We start from the raw sequence: 19,860 nt of genomic DNA on the forward strand, positions 1-19,860 counted from the left end.
CAAAATTAGGAATTAATTAATTAATTAATGGTGGCACAAAGATGACATGCATGAGTTTAATGAATTTTTTTGGTTGTTTGTTGCTGTCAGCATCTGCTCTGGGCGATACAATGGACAGACTCTCCCAGCACACTGCCAGTGACCCTGCACATAGCCTCTCCAGAGACGATCTGGACCGGGACTACATGGAGCCTAGTCAGGAGGATCTGGACCAGCAGCTGAAGCAAACTGTAGATAAGAGAGATGCTACTCCATCAAAGGCCATGGTACAGTAGTGTTATTGATAACAAGCAGGTCTATATCTCATTAAATTAAATAAAATTGTCACGTATGAGGAATGTAATGAATAAGCTGTAATACATGCAAAATTGACTATAATACTTCTTACCTGCGGAATAAAATGATCAACAAAACAAAAAAGATCCATAACAGTAGCATATATGAAATATTGCTAAAGAATTTCTGATGGCTATGCAGTACCCGTAGTTTATGGCCTGTATTGTGTGCATTTTAAGTAGATGTGAATATTCCTTTAACCCTAGAAGACATATATTTACACTTAACACCAGGAGTCCAACTCCCATTATGTTAACACCAGAGTATGACTCATCTCTGGCCTTGCCTTATCTTCTAATTAAAATGTAATCCATCTCCTCTTAAGCCTTTTCCCTCTGTCCCCTTCCGTTTCCTCCCTAGCTCCCTCTCTTCACCCTACTCTTTCACCCTTTACTTGCTCTTCTTATATTGCTCCCTCTCTCTCCTGCTGCTCTGAATATGTATCTATATGCAGCTATTTTATTTTTCTCTATTTCTAAATATAACTTCCCCTTGTCTTTTGCCAAATCTGACAGTATACTTTCCTCTCTTTCCCCTCCTAAGATTCGCCCCTGCTTTCTACTAATAGCTTTTTCCTCTTTTCTTTTGCTGGCAGGGGGAGGAGCCAGGCTCTCCTCTAGACTCTAAGGCTGAGGTATTTTATGGTGTCTACCATTTGTCTGTCTAAGTATTTTTGTGTTAACATAGACCATGCAAAATAAGTCCATTATGAAGTTAGATTTTTTAGCAATGCCACAGAGCAAGATGTTCATACATATGTCTTTTCATGCCTCTCAAAGCAGTCCATATGTTTGTAGTGGAATCAGTGTTTATAATGTGTCTTGTGTTTTGTAATGTTTGCAACATTAGAATGGGTTCACCCTTAAAATATTAGAGTTGTCTTAATTTTTAATCCTACTTAATATACCAAGGCTCTTACAAACCGCATCATTCTGATGCTTGTTACTTGGTGTCTTGGTGTGTGCTGTATGGTTTAATGGAAGAGAAGATCTACAGAAATAGCAGAGTGGTTTACACATATTGCTAAATTACATCATGCCATTTTGACTTAGATGGAACAAAATGTGTCATACATAATGCTTACTACGTTAGTTCCATTTAACATATTTAAGGGTGACATTTTCAGCACCTATCCTTGCTTTTAGGAATGTCAGTTTAAATATGATAGACTGCATCTCAAAAGAGAGCCCTAGTCATTTGTGTCATTGGTCTGGATACATTGTTTAGAAATTTGTGATCAATCTTCTTTCAAAAAAGTCCATTTGGATCAGTGTATCTAGGAACAATGACACAACCCTGTACACTCTCTTCAGTTCCATGGCTGAATTTAGTGTATTTGTATAAGATTTGTTCTCTGTTTGGCTGCTTGCCTTCCCTGTAAATTCAATCATGCTCTGCCTACTTGTCTTCACACCTAAAACTGTTTCCCCTCCGCCTCTACCTTGCTGTGCCTCGCCTTGCCTCTCCTTGCACCATATCTCACTCACTCATCCCTTTGCCCAGTCGGACCAGGACTTGGCCCCTCGCCCGAAACAGGAGGTACTACTTCTGGCACATCCATTGCCTGAGTTGTTGTCTGTCTGAAGGGATTCTTTTAAAAAAAGACAGATTTTCTGTCAGTGCAGGTTCTGGGCCAAAATGGAGATCCCTTTACTACCAAAGCATGTGGCATATGTTCATAATGTGTGTGTGTGTGTGTGTGTGTGTTTTTTATTAATGATGCTAATTTGAAGACTTAATTGTGTGACTTGCGAGTAGCTACACAGCTTTGTGGTTAAGATAAAACATTATTTACAGAATAGGTAGCACTCATGACAGGTATATTTACAGACATACCTTTGTAATGAAATAAAAAAGTATAGTATCAGATTTTTATTTATTTCCCAGTTTGTAATGCATATCTGTTTTTAACATATATTTCACATGATGCAATGAGGGAGTTTGAATTCTTGATCGGTTTGCTTTGTAGCAGTTCCTGGATAAGCCTGAAGATGTACTGCAAAAACATCAGGCAAGTATCAACGAACTGAAGAGAGCGCTGAGGGAGCCCAACAGCAAGCTAGTCCACAGAGAGAAACGTCTGTCTGTGACCTCTTCTGGCAGCACTCCAGAGAAAAAAACTGTGAGTTGAAGAGGCTTGTAAGAGCCTGTGCAGTAGGTGCAGCAATTTAGATATGTTTTATGTAGAACTCACCACTGGCTAAGTGCAAACTATGAATGTTTAAAATTGTAATCAAAGCTTTCTACAGTGAATTAACCAAACACAACATGAATTCTGTGTCTTATGGTTTATACTATGGTTTATACTGTTTAGAGGGTCACTATGACTATGTTTGAAACACAGCTGGTGCTTTTAAGCACATTCCATTTAGTAGTGGACATAAAGGACTATTTTAGGCCTTACATAGTGTAACATACCTGCATTAGAATTGTACTTTACAGCACATCTTATTTTTAGTGATAGAGAGTGTATAAGCGACACACACAAGCCATTGAAACTGTTCACTCTATATTGATATATAGGCCTCTGAGGAGCCCATATTTATTGAGGAGCAAGATGGTTGTCAAACAGACCTGACCCTCAGTTCAAAAGAGGAAAAGAACAAGAAACCTGCTAGAATAGAGCCACCACTCACTCAGCATGAAGGAGAGCAAGTGATTAGTGGGAAAATCTGTATGTCTCGTGTTGACCCAATGGGAAGCCATACCAGAAAATCAAATAAGAACTCCATCCCATCCCCAGAGAAGCCTCAAAGAACCAAGATTTATGCATTAAAGAATGAACATATCCATGAAACACATTCTGCTGGCAAGAACATAAATGACAATGGACTTCCACATGAGAAATATTTGGAGAACGATATTCATGCAAATGGCTATGATGAATATCCAACAGAGAAGCACTGGACCGAAAGGAGATATGTTGGCACAACTCATGTAGAAGATAGTGTAAATCTAGATTTTTGGGACTATGAGGACAGAAACCAGGGTGAGGTTTCTCCCAATGCAGTAATAGACAAACATATGCGAGATCAGTATAATGGAAGCAGATGGGAGAGACAATCTGTGGAAAGTACAGACAACCAAATTAAAACCATTAGTAAAACCAAAACAGCTGAAAACAAGGTAGTTCTAAGGAGTGATTCAGTTAAGAGTAATGCTGCTGAACCAGAGCCAAAGCGAGTTGTTCCCTTGAAACCAGAGAGGTCCAAAAAACTAAAAGGAAAACATGGAGTCAAAGGTCAAAGTGAAAGAGACACAATCTGTTCTAATTTATTTGATGAGACAAAAGGAACAAAGTCAGAGGAATCATCTGGAATTGAAAAAATACCATCTTTTTTCACACAGACAAGTATGTCTTCAGCCATGGATAGCAGCGCAGCAGTTCCTAAAAGAGACTACACAGCTAATGGCTATGTTAGGGAAACGAGAAAACGCAGCCATCCTCCACAAACATACAGGACACAATTTCAGGATACAGAAGACAACACTGATCAGAGACTTAGTGAAGTTGATGACCAAGCGTGCTTTGAAGATACTTCCCCACTGTCTGATTTCCCATCAAACTTAATAATTTCTGGCTTTGAGCAAATGACTCCTTTGTATTCTCATGTAAAGTCCCAGAAGACGAGAGAGATGCGACAAAAACAGTCTTCTCCTACTGACTCCAGCCACAGCCTTCTCAAGAGTTCCAGCTTAGAATCAGCTCAAAAGAAACCATCGGTAACAACTGCTTGGCATCTGCTTGTCTCTCACAGGAACTATAGGCATCGCATGAATCTGCACATCCTTATGTTATAGTTTTAATCTTTAAGTGCATACATCTGTACAGCATAATCACCTGTATCTGAGGAGAGATGGGTGAAATGCCCACTTCTAACGTTAACCATTGGCTGATAAAAAATGCTATGTCATGACTGATTGGATAAGGATCCACTTCTTTTCCCTTTCCCTTCTCTCCACAGCTCAACATCTGCTTGCACATATGAGACAGCCCATAGGATCCTCCATGTAATTTTCATTGCTTAAGCTTTACGCTCACTTTCCTTTAATCGACCACTGTACATATGGCCTTTCCTTCCAACAGCCTTTCTCCGTTACCATTTTTATCTATTAGTAGGGGAATGGTTGTTGCTAGGAATCAAATGCAGCATATTATTATGCTAGAATGCCATTTTTGAAAATGTAGGGGCTGTTGCAAGGGAGACTTCCAAAAATGGCTAATTGCTTTTGAGCAGAGTACAGAGTTAATCGATTGAGCTAGGCTTTGCTTCTTGGATGGAATTATATACTGTGATAAAATAGAAGGCTTATGATTTTCCTTTGTGATAGTTGAACCCTTATTCTGAACTTCAGTTTCATGATAGCAGTTTTAGTTTCTATTACCTTTTTATTTTGACTTTGCTGATAATTAAGAAAATTTAATTCAACTTTGGGTATATGGGTGTCTTATGTCATTACAAATAATGAATAAAGTAGGCCCTTAAATGGAACAGATTTTATTGGACAGTGAACTATTAATGAATCTCTAAGTTTGTAATGTATTTTGGTGCTGGATGTTCAAGAATTGTTTAGACTTAATTTGTGCTCCTACTTAAGTTAATGTAGTTTTGGAGATTTACATCTTCAAATATTTGCAGCTGGGACATGCTTGCACTTAATTCAGGGTCCATTATGCCGTCCAGCCCTTTTGCCTGAAACCTCATTGCTCTAACTTCAACTCCTTTTCCTATTATTTAATCTCACCAGGAACCCCTTCCCACCCCAGCAATTCATGCGGAACCTCAGGAGGAAGTCCAGGTGCCTCATTTTTCCACTCATCTTACCTACTTGCAGCATCTTGCTAATCCATAAGTTTAAGCTCTGTCATAAGCTCTATGGGCCCATTTTTGCTTTCATAAACAGCATGCATTCAGTTGCATGGCTCCCAAAAGTCCCTTCATAATCACAAAAAGTAATTTGTCCCATTGTGTCTGATGACGCTATTGGGCAAGTAACTTTTTTTCACTGCATGTAATCATCTTCCTACATAATAACGGTAACTAAGCTTCACAGAATGAGCAACAAGCCAAGCCTTTTCAGTCTATTGATACCTTTGAGAATACTAAATATAATGATTTCTGCAAAGAAATTCAATTTTTATTTCTGCTAATGGAGTCAAGAGCAATACCTACATATATCTGGCTCAGTTCTCCCTCAGAGACATGTACCAGTTCTGAAAAGAAAGTTTTACTGAATCCATCTTTTCAGTTTTAACTAATCTTTACGTTCTCACTAGACTTGTGTTCTTGGACTACTGAAATATAACATTCTAACTGTTTAAAAATATTTTGATTTGCAAATTTACCTGATATTTACACAGCAAAATCTCATGTCATTAATTAACTTTTGAAGTGGTCATTTTTGTCCAGATGGACTTAAATGAATACTATACATTTATTTATATACTTATGTTAATTCAGCTATGGGAATTTTTACTAGACAACATTCACAACATTGACTTGGTGCACTTGTGTTACTGTTTATGCGCCATATACTTCTAGTTTTCCTTCTCAAAGTTCTACTCTTCCTCTGTTTCTTCAGAGAGAGCCATGGGAACGGCGTCTGGGATCAGTGTCCGAGGATGACCCTGACCCAGAGAATCTGTATCTCAAGGAGACCCACCTGGGCATTGAACGCAAATGCTCCAGCATCACCGTTAGCTCCACTTCCAGTTTAGAGGCCGAGGTGGACTTCACTGTCCTCATGGACCTTCAAACAGGGATGGAAGAGTTCTCCAGAGGAATGTCGGAGTTAGGAGAGAAGGACTTCTCACCTGAACTTTGTGTTTCAGACCGGCCAGCACATCCGGCCTTCATGCTAGGGTCTGAGCCCATCATCATTCCACAGGAGAAACCTGCAGAACTATTAAGGTCGGTGGAAGAACCGAAGCCCATTGTAGAACAGAAGCCTGTGGAGCAGCGCAAACCTGAGGTAGATAGTCCTCCTTCCTTACTAGAGTAGGAACTACATCAATACCTGATGGAGAGATGCCTTAATGTCTTCGATCACTTCATTTTATTTTATTTTTTGCATCCTACAGGGCATCAAACCAAAGCATGAATTTACTTGGGAATTTCAGTTCATGATTGATTCTCATTCTATTCCATATGATGCTGTCTTCCATAGTCGAATATCAGTCCGTCCAGGTCTGGTTTCTTTAATTTCAAAATTCAGTTATGTTTATCATGGCTTCTTATTCTTTTCTTTTAAATCATGCCTCATTTTATGCTGCTGAGTTATTTTAGTTGACACTGACCTTCTATCTAGGTCCTAGCGAGGACTTGACCTTTTGTTAACTGTCTCTTCCTTTCCCTTTCAAGCCTTTTGTGCCAAAAAAAGCTCCAAGGTCAGTGAAGGCTGCTCAGGCTTTAAAAAAGGAATCTGCAGAGCTCGTTCACATCCAGTCAGTAAGGCAAGATGGTTCAGACACAGCATCTTTACAGATCCATAGCAGAGACAGCAGTGATATAATTGCCTCTCAAGCTCTAAGAAAAACAGAAGTCAAGACTGAGACGCAGCCAAATGGGTCAGAGGTTACCACAACCATTATGGAGATAGCAGACCAGGTATACCTATTTTACTCTATATGATATTGTACAAACAGGATGATTCCAAAAATGTTATACTTTATACTTTATAAATGTTACACTTACTGTATATAACACTACAACACTGTAACACTGTAGTGGAAACACGGTAACATGATAACACAAGGTTATTATGCATCTATTATGGGGCGGTAAACTTTTGAACAGGATTATTGGTATAAACTGTTATTATTTTGTTTAAAGATCTTATTTTTTCATTTGGTACTGCCCTTCAGAAACTACCTAAGATATTTACATGTTTCCCAACAGACAAAGTAATAACAATTTATCACCCTGTATTATCTCTATGTAAGAATGATTGCCAGACCTTAATTGTGGCATAATAAGCTTATAATACCGATATTCATGAGCTTTTCAAGGATGTAATGTTTAGATGCTTTGTTGTTATAGGATCATGGTATGAGTGGTCTGCGTGAAGCTCCATTCTCAGTGACAGAGAGGATCTCTCCTGTAAGTATACCCAAGCATAAACTAGCAAAAATGTATAGCACTGTGCACATATCTATTCAATTTGTGAAAGAAATATTGCTATCATCTCTTATATTCAATAATTGATTATTTTTGCTTGGGGTTAATGACTCAGACTATTTCATAATATTAATGTAAAATTGAGGCACAAGAACGTGGCATTAAGGCCTTTTGGTCTGGCAGAGATGTTCTTGATACTTTTGTGTAACCTGTAACCTGGGTAAAAGTGGCATAACTGAAAAAATGGCTTAGGTAAAAAAGAAACATGCAGCAGGATATGCATTCAAATGAACTTCTCTCTTAACACCTGCTCAGTACAATGACATGTTCTAATGGTTTATAGTTAAATATATTTCCCATTAATTTTCTTTCACTGGCTGACAGCTAAGAATAAATCTATTTCTGTTAATTATATGATGCTCAGTGTGTAATAACATACAATGTGTGTTTCACACAATTTTTCTTATTTGTTACAAGAGCTTTTCTTGATGTCAGGAAAACACAGTTTTGACCTTGTATGTGGACAAATAGCATTGCTGTACCAAATTTAATGTCACACCCTCTGTTGAGCCTATCCAGCCAGCACCTGTACATTAATTTCTCACCACAACAGTAGCAGCCGTGTGAGAAAAATAATGTGCAAACAAAACTGCAATAAATCTGCACAGAAATAGAGATATATGTATTTTAATATGGCTGGATTGTGTAGGTTCATTTTCATTTTATAGAGTGTAGGTTTTATTGATCTTTAGCTCTTCTTACAGAATTTATGATGTTATTCTTTTCTTTTCTTGGCCAGGTGAGCTTCGGATCTTTGGCCAGAGAGGGTTCTGGGTCTCCTCTATTTGTAACAGAGAATGTGACGTCAGCCACAACACATGTTACCAAAGTAACAGCACTACAAAAAATAAATAATTTACATCACAAACTCTAGTAAAGTCAATAGACCTCTAACAATACTAAGTCTGATGATAGTGAGTGAGCATTCTGATTTACTAGAAACTTTGTTTATAGACAGTAAAAGGAGGATACTCAGAGACAAGAATTGAGAAGAGGATTATCATTACTGGCGATGATGATGTTGACCAAGATCAAGTAAGTTAAAAGCAAACTAGTATAACAGAAGTGTGCTGAAAACATTGAAAGTGTAATTTGTTCTCTAGGGCTTCTGTATTCCTTTGTACTGAGAGTTTCTTTTATCACAGGCACTCGCCATGGCAATAAAAGAAGCCAAGCAGCAGCATCCTGACATGTTGGTAACCAAGGCCATAGTTGTCAGGGAAACAGAATCTTCCACACAAGATGCACATGAGCAATTCAAGGTATTTGTCATAATCAGTACCTAAGCACCTAAACACATGAAAATAATTTCTTAGGGTTTTTACATCAAACCATTTTCTATTCTGCACAAGCACAAGCAACATTTCCTGGTATAACGTTGGCGTACTGCTAATTTGGTTAGCCGTATGACACTTTTGCGATCAGTTGTTATTTTAGAGGTCAGAAATGAAAGCGCTTACCCCTGCATAGCCATAGCAGTGCAGTAACGGTTGTGACATACAATAGCTGCCAGCACAATATCTGCCAACACTTGTGCTATGAGGAGGTCACCACCTTCCAAGACCTCCTCATAGCACAAATGCAGCTGACAAAGCAGAATTTTCCTAACATAAAGCACAGGGTTTTAAGTCTTGTCCTATTACTTACAAGCCAGTTTTGTAGATGTTCACTGTTTGTCACGTTAACATTAGAATTAGTTAGATCACTAACTACATACTGACTAAAATATTTTATGGCTTGCGCTATGATCATAATAATGGAGTTTGTGGTTTGTTGACAATGTTTATGAAATTATTTTTCATTTGCAGTTACGTGTAAAAATGACAATATATAATTTTCCACAATCACATTTCACGCCTATTCTTCTGATAATAGTGCAATTTTTAAAAATAAGGCATACGAGTGGTGCATTATATAATCCATACAATTAGTTTGAATTAATCCATTATCAGGAGGTGAAGGTAAGTATGCTGCTATGGTATCTAATCCATAATACTAGGTTGTATGAATCATTTTATTCAAATTTTATTTATTTATTTTTAAGACCAATATCATTTTTGCATTCTATACATTTTTAAAGGGGCTCTCAGTAATTCTGGACCAAACAAATACCACAGCTCTGTCAGATTTTAACTGTCCCATCCTCTGCTGCGTCGCTCCACCCACATAAGCAAAGACTTGTTTTTGAACATAAAAATAGCAACTAAGCAGAAAAGGGAAAAACATTGGCTTATACCCAGCAAAAGTAGCAATACACCATCATTATACCAGCTTGGTAGGTCTTACAGGAGCAGTCTTATATAAATGGTATAACTTCTATAAATATCTTGGACTAGCCCTAGTTTTAACACAGGTAATTTCTGTTCAATCTAAAATACACCATATCATGTTTGTAGTACAGTAGATTAGAAAATATATTATTTATAATCACAAACTCAGCATTTTAGAGATAATACATTTTTAAGATAATGTACAATCTACACAATTATTTACAAGGCATAATAATTGTATTTGGCTGAAGTTGATGTTAATATATCATTATTGCTCTTTTTTCAGTCCTGATCTATTAGGCTGTCAGGACTGTTCGCAGGAGAAGTACTGTATTTTAAACCACCTACTGATGGTGGATCATGGACACCCACTATCCAGCACCCATCAATCCTAACCCACAGGATCCAGCGCCTCCCCAGTGGCGTACAGATATACATCCTCCCTGTAACAATTCAAACCTCACATCTGTGCACCCATCTGTCTGTTTTTACATTCAATGCGGTCATGCTGAATGGGAAACTTTTCTCTGTCTAGTTCTCACATACAACAGGCACCAAAGGTGGCATTGTGCATGCCATGCTGAACCATTCTACCATTTGAAACTGATTATTTCTCTTGGTGTAAGGAGATCTATTGCATAGGCAAAAGGGAAGGCAACATATGAGCTTATTTTGTAATCATCAGACTATAGGAAAAGTAACTTCTCACAGAACACATATGACTGTTACTTGAACAGCTAAAGCTACAATGCTGTTAAATTTTAATTCTCAGACTATTTGTGTGTGTGTGTGAGATGATGGTCATATGAAAGAAAAGGCAACAAATGGGCTAAAAGATGGGCACCATCAGACCAACTACAGTGGATCAGTGCACTCATCAGATAGACACATATGGTGCTGACAGGGAATGGACAGATTGCTGGACACAAGGACAACAATTTGTGCCAATTATTGAAAGAAGACACTTCTGGGAAGCAGTGGTCTTCTGAGAGGAGAAAAGAGAAATAAACAAGAAACAGCTTTGAAACAGGATGACACAAATACTCAACATAAAGTGAAGATAACCATTGTCATTGAAGATAAGTACTCCATAAAAATCTCTATAGGGCCTTGTTCCTGGAAAGTGTGATGTTGTACATAATGTATAATTGGCCCTGGATAGCCCTTCATTAATCCTGTATGATTCATGTTCAGGTTGCAAAATAAAATTTTCCTTTAAATGAGGTGCTAATTCCCAAGGTGAAAACCAATTCCTGAAAAAAAAAAAAAAAAATACACATTTCATATTATTAAGAAAATCCCTTCACTTCTCTCCAATCAGGCTTTAATCAATCTGGTATTTATGTAATATGAACATGTTTATATGAATGGTTTTGCACAAGAATTGAAGAACCAATGATAATATTTTGTTTTATATAGGTATTTTAAACAAAGAGAAAATGCCCTAGATATATTGACCCTGATGCTAGCAAAGCAGAATAAAGTGTGTTGAATAATTGTGTCATATGCATGTCAAACTGCCCAATTATTAGTGTTACTAGTTTTTTAGGAAAAAAAAAAATCAAAGAAGATACAGATACTATTATTTGGCTTTTCAAATACCTCCAGTCTCATCTTTCTTTCTTTCTTTTTTTTTTTTTTAAGGAAAAACTGTTCATGCTAATTCACCATGTCCCATAAGCAAATGTCTTTACAGTTTCACAGTGTTTCAATATAATGATTGCTTACTCTGTGGTAGATGTCATGAGCGTTTTATTTCTATTTTCAGTGGATTGTTTGTGCAGTGATTCTCCTTAAATTCTTCCCTCTGTAACACTAGTGCTGGAACAGCCTAAAGAATGAATGCAGATGTCTGTTGTAGTGGTTTATAGGTGAATGGGCCTTAAATGGTACACGCATTACTGTGCTTTAAAATGATACTTGGGGAAACTGTGTAAGAATGAAGAATCTCATGCTCTGATTTTCACTAGAGGGCTGAACGTGACTTGTAGAGGATTGTGTTATGGACCTTTAACAAACAATTGTACCATGTGAATGTGTCACATAGGCACACCTTTCTCAACTTGAAAATGTCATGGGTAGAATTAGAGCATTAAGAAATTTAAGCAGTACATTTACAGACTTAAATGGAGTGGTTTTCCAGACAAGGTTGAAAATAAAACATCATAATCCTAGAAGAATAAAAATATGGATTTCCTACTATTTAACTTCCTAGCTTTTAGATCCTTCATTGAATTAAGATGCTATCTTTCATAAAATTAACACAAATTAACAGTTAGAAAACAGTAATTACAACTTATAGAAATAATCAAAAAGCAACCTATTTTTAAACATAGCTAGGTCTGATTTCTGCTTTATCTGGCCACATAGATTGTATCCAACATTCATTATTTATATAGTGAACATTAATAGAGGTATGGCTAATCTGAAAATAAACCTGTCATCCTTGAAATTTAATTTTCAGCTTGTAGTACATTGCCTTTAATTTTATTTTTTAAAATAGCATTAGTGGGGTATTTTAGCCTACACTGAACTGTAGTTAATAGATAAAACATTCAGCAATCCGGATGTATTGTGCCATTTAACCAAAAAGTCATGGCTGGAAAACCGCCCCTGATTTTCTTTATAAGAGTACAAAAGTGCCATAGAAAGCTGCTAACTTCATTCCAAGCCATTCATCAGCTTCTTAACCCAGACCTTCAACTCAAACCAAGTCCTCTAACATAAGCCTATGAATGATTTAGCAGTGTGCTAATGCTATCTTAAATATCCTGCTTGTTAGTTTACAGTAGTTTTCTCTCATTTCCTGTACTGAAGAAGGGTTTAAGAGAACAAAGTGACTTGATTTGGTAAGGAGTTGGTGACATCTATTGAGCAGATGTTGCTTCCATTGCAGTTCAGGGTTCATAACCTCACTCTACCTTTTCTAATAATGATTCATCATGTGCCATGGAGGTCATGTGCTAAAGGACAGAGAACATCACTGATGAATACAGCTCTGCATCTCTGCATATGATCTTCTACTGTTTTTGCATTTACACTTCTTTCACTTGTACTCTGTAATTCCTACTGCTTGGTTTCCTGTGTTTGCTGTACAGTGGTCTACATGAAATAAATTGGCCAATTAATGCCATGTGGTGTCGTAAATTAGTGTACCTTTATCATGCAGTAGCAGCATCTGGTCTACTGAAGAATAGCCTTCTTTAAAAATAAATAAATAAATAAATAAAAAAAACTGAACATAAGCAGTACATCATGTACCACAAGGGGGCACATATAACCTCTACAGTGTTCAGATCCATATTCAGTGTTCAGAACACTAAAGAATGTGCAATCAGTGTGCATAAACTTTTTGCAGACTATTACATTAAAAACTGCAAACACGTTTGAAATTCTTCCATATATTTTGTCACATATTTTTAATGCCATTACAGAACTTGAATGAATATGTCCAAAATTATCTTTAGTCATGTTGATTTGTTTATTTAAAGACCTAGTTTATTTAAAGTTTGCAAAGAGACAGTTCATGCTGAGCAACTGTATGGATGGTGTAAATGGATGGTGTGCAATGTGCCCACTTAACCACAGCAACTTGCTACACAATGGTGTTGTAAATACCTAATTCACAAATGAACGTATTAGCAGTAAAACAAATACTGACTATTATTTAAGGCTGGTTTCAGCACTGAGACAGCAGCCTGAGGTTATTTATTCTACGACAGAAAACAGGGGCCTTAAACATTACACACCTTGAGGACATTACACATCAACACCAAATCACCAAAATCTAGAAAACAATGTACAAGACTGATTGAGGATTGAGGATGTTAAAAACTTCACTGATCAGAATCTGTAGCATTATGGAGTCATTTTGTATAACAAAGCATCAGGACATCCATCAGGTTTATGTGTTAATGTACTGTGATGTTGACTGTCTGTGGTAGATTCATAGAATCTGCAGATTATAATACATCTATAGAGTTATGTACTGCATTGGTCCTTCAGTTGTTAAAATTGTAGTGTTTTCATGTTTGTGTTGAATTTACATTTTTATACAGTACATTTTACATTTTATAACTCATAAATTGTTAGACAGATTGAAGGCACCCTGATGTGTAATTCTCAAATATGGATGAAATTTAACATCTTGATAATCCACCCTAAAATGACTGTTAGTTAGATTGTTAGTTGTTAGAAGGCTTTATATGGCACTATTTTAGCATGTTTCTTTTTTAAAAAAAATCATCTCTTGCTGCAGTTCTAAAGATTGGTCTTCCTAATTGATAAATGACTCTAATTTCACTCAGTGGTAAGTGTGTAACGTAATAAAGTATGCAGTATCTTCCCAATGAACACACAGATCTCTAGAACAAGGTAGGCAGGTACATGTGTTCACAGCCTTATAAAGATGCTAACTGCAGTTGCTTCAGAATGTTTAATGAACGATAAACTGTTTAAAAGGAGCAATGGTGTGAGAGGTACCTCTTCTGGGGACGGGAGCCTGGAACTTGGGGAGGCGCTCCACCTTAGCTGAGAGAGCTTCCTGAGCATTTCCAGAACCGTTACTCTTCTGTACTTCAAGCTGCTCTAGGAGCTCTTCTCTTTTTCCTGTACGATCAGAGAAAGATTTTTTATATTCCTTCCAACTGCCATTCCATTTTTCTTTACTACTAATTCCTCATAGAGATTTTATCAAGGGAATTGCACAGATTGTGTTAATTGGCCCTGAACCCGAGTTCAGGATGATAAAATTTGATAAACTTGCACTCTGTTAAACTTGCCCTGAAAAGCAAAATAAGAAAAGAGTTCATTTTGATTTAATTGAAATATATCTAAGAGTTAAATGGAATTTTAAACAGTCTAAACGCAGCCAAGACTGGAAGCATTCAATCATTACTATTCACAACAATCCAACTTCTGTGTTTAAGTGACTCATCTGTTTATTATCTGCATTGTTTTCTCCTCAAACTTAGATTAAAGATTTCAGATTTAAGATTCAAAGTTAGTTCAAACTTTGAATTGAGTCTACATTGTAATGTGACTTTATCTAATAGGTGCCTGATAGAGTTTAGATTAGAATTGTTTTTACTGGACAGGCCAGAGCAACAGTTCTGATGGTGTTAAATACCAGCTGTTCTGTTAATGGTAGTATGTACACACCAGGGTAGAGCTTTTGCTGAAGCTGTAGAAGGAGTATCCTGAAGAAGGGATGTCTGTGGATAGTGGTGTGTGGTAGGTTTTACCATAGGAGTCAGTAATCTCTGATTTTTCTGTGAGGGAAGAGAACAAGTCATAAATTGGGATAAATAATTTGAGCATTTTATATAGCACACAAGGTAATGTGCTATACCAGGCCCATTTCTTGCTATAAGCTGTACAAGTGGTTGCTGTGGATATATATATATATATATATATATATATATATAAGATGTGATCGAAGTGTAGACGTTCAGCTTTATTTTAAGAGGTTCCACAAAAATATGGCCTTTATCATTTAGGAATTACAGCCTATAACAACATCAGCAATCAGCTGCTTTTGTATTATCCTGATTGTATATTTTATATAATTGTGACTAAATAAGTATGAGCATTGGTAAGAACATCACCATTTACACAGACAGCAACAAGTATACTGTATGACTTGAAAATGCATTTTCTGATTACCTAACACGGTTATACTTACAGACTAATTTGCATATTAATTTACACATCATGATCATTGGCATATCAAATTACAAATTAAGGTACAAACTGAAAAAAAAAAAAAGATTCAGTGGTTCAGTACATATGACAAAAACAAATTTGTGGTTTTTACACACACAAAAAAACCCAAAATATTAGAATTCTTAAATGCTTTAAGTTCTGTATGAAATTTATTCATATAAATATAAGACTTACTTACTTTACTGAGTCAAATTTACTATTATTTTGCAAGAGCTCACAAAACTAAGAAGAAAAGAAGTAATGTTTACTTGAATGGATTGCATATTAAAGTTGGGGCGTGTTTTCTGAATTTGATGAGTATGTTTAGATGATGTGTACTTTTTTCAGTGTTGAGATTTATGTAGTTCATTAAACTTAAATCTGAGTAAAACATATTAAAAAAAACAAGAAAGGTTTTTCTCAAACAGGAAGTTGGCATTTCAAGTTTTAACAAAAACTTTGATTTATTTTTCTTTTGCTTTTTCTCCTACAAATTTTGTTGCATGACCATGAAATTTGAAAGATAGGCCTGGAAGACCAACCCAAACAAAACTGTTTTTTTTTTTCAAAATTCTGATATGATGGACTTTTTGTCCATAATGCATAAACTGAACTTGCCAAACAGGAAGTGAGGGCATATTTCGGGCAACAGTGTGACTGATTTTCACTAAAGTTTGCTGCTGAGTAAATGATCTTGTTTTAAGAGACTCCAGGATGTTTTGTCCCTCTAGGGGGCACTATAATTCACATATTAGTAAAACTGCTCATAACTTTTGAATTGCTTAAGCTGCAATCGTGATTCCTCTTTCTCTTGATCACTAGGAATTAGTGATCTGCCAAACAGGAAGTTGACCAAGTTTAAATTCAGTAAAAACAGTTTTTTTTTTGCCTAATCTCTGACAAATGTTGTCCAATCATCTCGAAATTGGGAGCCTAGCATACTGAAATCAGCTGGAAAAAATAGGTGCCTGATTTTTTTGATATCTGTGATGTTTCCTTCATAATCTGCGAACAAATTTGATGGCTAAATTGCCAAACAGGAAGTGAGGGCATGTCTCAGCAAAACTTTTGTATACTGACATTAAATGTGTCACACATATTTAGTAAAAGTTAAGAAACAAGTTTTGACATCATTTGCGATGTAGGAGGGCTACCAAAAATAGGAATTGAGCCAAAATAATCAGTAACAGCTTGACCTTTTGCTTTCAAATTTAGCATGTCTCCTTCACAGCAAACGCTGACAGTCCCAGTTCCTTCTGGACTTCCTCTATCACTAAGGGCTGGAAGATACTTGGCCCCCGTAATCAGTGCTTGCAGCTATATTTTCTTCTTGATATTTGTATCTAGTATGTAGTTCAGTACAATGCTAGACAATAAGTTAGAATGGAAAGCCATGTGCTGGTATGTTTTTTGCTATGCCACTTTCCCCACACACACTAGAATCTTTTTCTGGTATGCTAAAATTTATGCAGTGTAAAACTGAATTGGATGAAAAATGGATCACTTCCATTCTGAATCTAAGCAGACAATTGAAGGAGGTATTGTGAGAAACCTGCCATGGAAGAAACACACTTTCCCCCACCATCACATCTTGGCTGCCTTATTAATGTTGTCATATGAAAAAAAACAACAACAAACAGTGTAACAGTATTTTTATGGGATGAAATGCAATTTACAGTATTTTATTATGTAGTGGAATTTATTTTCACAATTTTCATCAGTTGTAATGTGGGTCACAAAGAACCTTTGAAAGGAGGTGTACTCTCTGCAAGTTTTGGTTGGCTGAAAAAACATAACACATGGCACTGGAGGTCCTAATTAAATAGAATACTGTTGCATTTAATAACACATTGTGGTTCTTAATGAGTCTTGCACTTAAAGGTTTTTTTCTTCAGAGAAAGGAAATTTGATATTTACTGGGAATAAAGTGCAACTAAGCATTACGTTGTGCACTACAATGTAGGCACCACTAGATGCCACTGTGTTTTCATGGTCACAATGAGTCCCATTCCGTACAGCCCCAATTACGAACAATCATCTATACTTACTAGTTCTGCAAAACACCTAATAAACCTCAAGTCTGTTCCATAAAACACTCCAAAGTCATACTGGAATCCTGATTGTGATGAGTGAGGAGTTAATCCAGAAACTGCACACATTTGCTGCTAGACGGTTGTGCAAGTGGGGCAGAGTTTGATGAAAACAATGTGAAGCGCCATTCTGTGCTTAGTCTTAATACTGTTCCTCGCTTGAGCCAATAAACAGCGATGTTCATGGTCAGAACTAATACACTTGTGTTTAAATGTATGGTCAGCACAGTAGTACTTTCAGAACAACTTCTGTCTATTATAAAGCTCTGCACCAGTCCACCCACATTACCACATTATTTTATTTTGAAAAAAATGAACAACTCATTTGTGAATACTGAATGTACTGAATTAGTCATTACGCATACACAATCCTATTATTAATAAATCAAACCTACTGCCTTTATGGAGATGAGTTATTAGCCAACATAAATCCTTATGCTTTTACGTAAGTGAACACCTACAAAAGTGTGTTCTAGCAGCCAACTGGTTATTTCTAGTACAAAATATTGATTTAAAACCGCTAAGGGAAATAAATGTGGTCTAATACTGAATGTACTGAATTAGTCATTACGCATACACAATCTTATTATTAATAAATCAAACCTACTGCCTTTATGGAGATGAGTTATTAGCCAACATAAATCCTTATGCTTTTACATAAGTGAACACCTACAAAAGTGCGTTCTAGCAGCCAACTGGTTATTTCTAGTACAAAATATTGATTTAAAACCTCTAAGGGAAATAAATGTGGTCTATATCATCTGCTGATACCCAATCAGAGCATGAGGAGTTGACTAAATTGGATGTCACTACAGCACACTTCTTTATAATGTATTAATTCTAACTCGACATGGTTTTAGAATTATGCTGAACTGTGCTAGGATGCTACCTGTCACGAAAATACCAGCAATATGTCTTCCACAGCAATGCTGTGATCTTAAGCCTTATTTGTGCTTTTGTGCTATGATGGAGATATGGCCGTATGCATTAAGACATTGTGTATTTATATTAACTCAAGAATTTTGGTGGAAACCTGAAAGTGCTATTCATTTTGTTCTACTACTCTGAGTACCACACACCATGCTGTTTACACAAACAATATAACTACCTATTCACAGAAAAAGTAAGCAGACAGTTTGCTTTGCCTGACATTTAGCACACAAGCAATTTTGCTTGCCAGTAAGTGAGTTAGAGAAAATGCAAAGAATTCTGAACTTTTCGTTTACAATACTGACAGCAAGACTGAAAACCAATTTTAAGGGTTTATGAGTCATGAGCTGGTAGCTGACTGCATGGATTGATAAACGCACAATCATGGATGGATTAACCACAGCAATGATTGGGCTGTTGCCCACAGGCCTATCATTCTGATGTTGCCAGTGACAAATTGTGAAGGAGAACATTCATTTTCCAAATTGTTAAGTAGTAAAAGTGAACTTGAAGGAAAATGACACAGAGGCACCTGGCATCTCTGTCATTGTTGACAACAGAATGAGATTTAGTGAGAGTGCGGGACTTCAATGATGTTGTGAATTATTTTGCTAGATTGAAAGCAGGAAAAATACCTGGTGTAATGTAGGGCTAGCAATTATTTACACTTGTTAACAGACAATCATTTTCTTTGTTCTTTTTCTCTTAAAAAAATCAGATTATAGACTTTTTTAGGAATGTTCCATTATACAATTTAACTGTTATTCATCTGTTTGTAGTGTTTGTATTCTGTTCCCCAACAATTTGCCAGTTTCTATAATTAAATTAAAGATTGATATAATTAAGTCTGTGCTCCAACCTGGACTCCAGTGTGCACTTTCACTCCTCCCAGTTGTATGAGAGCAGTGGTCATTTCTGAACATCTTAACTAACCTCTGGTTAGTTATAAGGTGTTTTGCCTCCTCGTGACACTGGGTTACATTATACATTATCCATGTGATTCTCAATGCCCCTGGCAGTTAGGAAGGGCAAAATAAGATACTATATACATACTGTAACTGTGAACCCCAGATAACAGCCAGGGCTCCTTGTAATTCAGAACCAGCACTGACCCATCGAGAACTCTGCAAGAGGGTGCAGTATTTGCAAATGCTGTGTCATATGTCACTTTGTTGAAGGGTCTTGGCATGTGCATGTCTATGCACAAGAAGTTATCAATTATAAAGTTAGGTGTTTATCCAGGGTTCACAGAAGCCAATAAGCACTCCATGACTTCATGACACAGCTTCAAAAATCCGAAGTTGATTTACTGAACAGCACTCATAGCAAAGCATTTGTAAGGCACAAAAGCTA

General features: G+C 36.6%; 1 protein-coding gene and 1 long non-coding RNA gene across 10 annotated transcripts in view; one reads left to right on the top strand and one right to left on the bottom strand.

Moving 5' to 3' along the window:
* Positions 1-14,166, top strand: part of si:dkey-178k16.1 (band 4.1-like protein 1) — a 61,566-nt gene extending 47,400 nt beyond the window's left edge. Inside the window, exons 12-24 of one of the 9 annotated variants that reach the window (XM_053240805.1) lie at positions 91-266; positions 932-970; positions 1,840-1,875; positions 2,306-2,458; positions 2,860-4,059; positions 5,086-5,136; positions 5,920-6,309; positions 6,699-6,944; positions 7,377-7,436; positions 8,254-8,343; positions 8,469-8,549; positions 8,660-8,776; positions 10,071-14,166. In XM_053240805.1, the coding sequence (XP_053096780.1) occupies positions 91-266; positions 932-970; positions 1,840-1,875; positions 2,306-2,458; positions 2,860-4,059; positions 5,086-5,136; positions 5,920-6,309; positions 6,699-6,944; positions 7,377-7,436; positions 8,254-8,343; positions 8,469-8,549; positions 8,660-8,776; positions 10,071-10,076 (2,645 nt within the window). In that variant the 3' untranslated portion in view covers positions 10,077-14,166. The remainder of the gene's footprint in view (positions 1-90; positions 267-931; positions 971-1,839; positions 1,876-2,305; positions 2,459-2,859; positions 4,060-5,085; positions 5,137-5,919; positions 6,310-6,698; positions 6,945-7,376; positions 7,437-8,253; positions 8,344-8,468; positions 8,550-8,659; positions 8,777-10,070) is intronic. The other 8 variants (XM_053240806.1, XM_053240807.1, XM_026920996.3 and 5 more) reach the window with 8 other exon arrangements.
* Positions 117-19,564, bottom strand: LOC128320656 (uncharacterized). The gene is made up of 4 exons (XR_008304225.1): positions 19,367-19,564; positions 14,945-15,054; positions 14,267-14,392; positions 117-228 (listed from the first exon to the last, which is right to left on the bottom strand). It is a non-coding gene; the product is annotated as an uncharacterized LOC128320656 (long non-coding RNA).
* Between the last annotated feature and the right edge of the window lie 296 nt (positions 19,565-19,860).

The sequence above is a fragment of the Pangasianodon hypophthalmus genome, chromosome 16 (genome assembly GCF_027358585.1).
Source record: "Pangasianodon hypophthalmus isolate fPanHyp1 chromosome 16, fPanHyp1.pri, whole genome shotgun sequence".
NCBI classification, from domain to species: Eukaryota; Metazoa; Chordata; class Actinopteri; order Siluriformes; family Pangasiidae; genus Pangasianodon; species Pangasianodon hypophthalmus.